This window comes from Buceros rhinoceros, unplaced genomic scaffold (genome assembly GCF_000710305.1).
Source record: "Buceros rhinoceros silvestris isolate BGI_N320 unplaced genomic scaffold, ASM71030v1 scaffold22758, whole genome shotgun sequence".
Taxonomy (NCBI): Eukaryota; Metazoa; Chordata; class Aves; order Bucerotiformes; family Bucerotidae; genus Buceros; species Buceros rhinoceros.
In genome coordinates, this window is record NW_010428902.1 from 7,061 (window position 1) to 7,591 (window position 531).

The 531-nt window shown below is 61.2% G+C and overlaps 1 protein-coding gene across 1 annotated transcript in view; it reads left to right on the forward strand.

The window, feature by feature from the left end:
• The first annotated feature begins 6 nt into the window (after positions 1-6).
• Positions 7-531, forward strand: part of LOC104499006 (serine/arginine repetitive matrix protein 3-like) — a 10,298-nt gene continuing 9,773 nt past the window's right edge. Inside the window, exon 1 of the mRNA XM_010142455.1 lies at positions 7-201. Coding sequence (XP_010140757.1) covers positions 170-201 — 32 coding nt within the window. The 5' untranslated portion in view covers positions 7-169. The remainder of the gene's footprint in view (positions 202-531) is intronic.

Sequence of the window (531 nt, forward strand, 5' to 3'; positions counted from 1 at the left end):
CGATGTGCCGGCGCCCCAGGAAGCCTCCAATGGCTTCTCACAGCCTGGCGCCTCGGGTACGTGGCACAAGGGCGAGGAGGAGGTGCGCCTGGTGGAGCCCAGCCTGGTGAAGAAGGCTCACCGGGAGATCCTGGACCATGAGCGCAAGCGGCGGGTGGAGCTGAAGTGCATGGAGCTGCAGGAGATGATGGAGGAGCAGGGGTGAGTGGCTGGATCGGGGCTGGGCTGGAGATGACCCCATGGCTTGGGATCCTTTTGACCTGCTGGCACCGTTCCCCACCCCTCCCCCCCACCTCATTTTTCCTCTCTAAAAAAGGCCTGGATGTGGCAAATGTTCCCAGCTGGAAGTAGATCCACTCTTGGGTGGATCAGGCACCTTTGGGATGCACTGAGAGGCTGGTTTGTGAAGGTAAATGCCTCCCAGAAGCACAGAGCATCCACACACGTGTTGGAGGCTCACTCTGGTCCCTCCGCTTGGAAACGTGGGCTCCCGGCTCGTGATGCCAGGAAAGCCGAGGCAGGAAGGAGGAG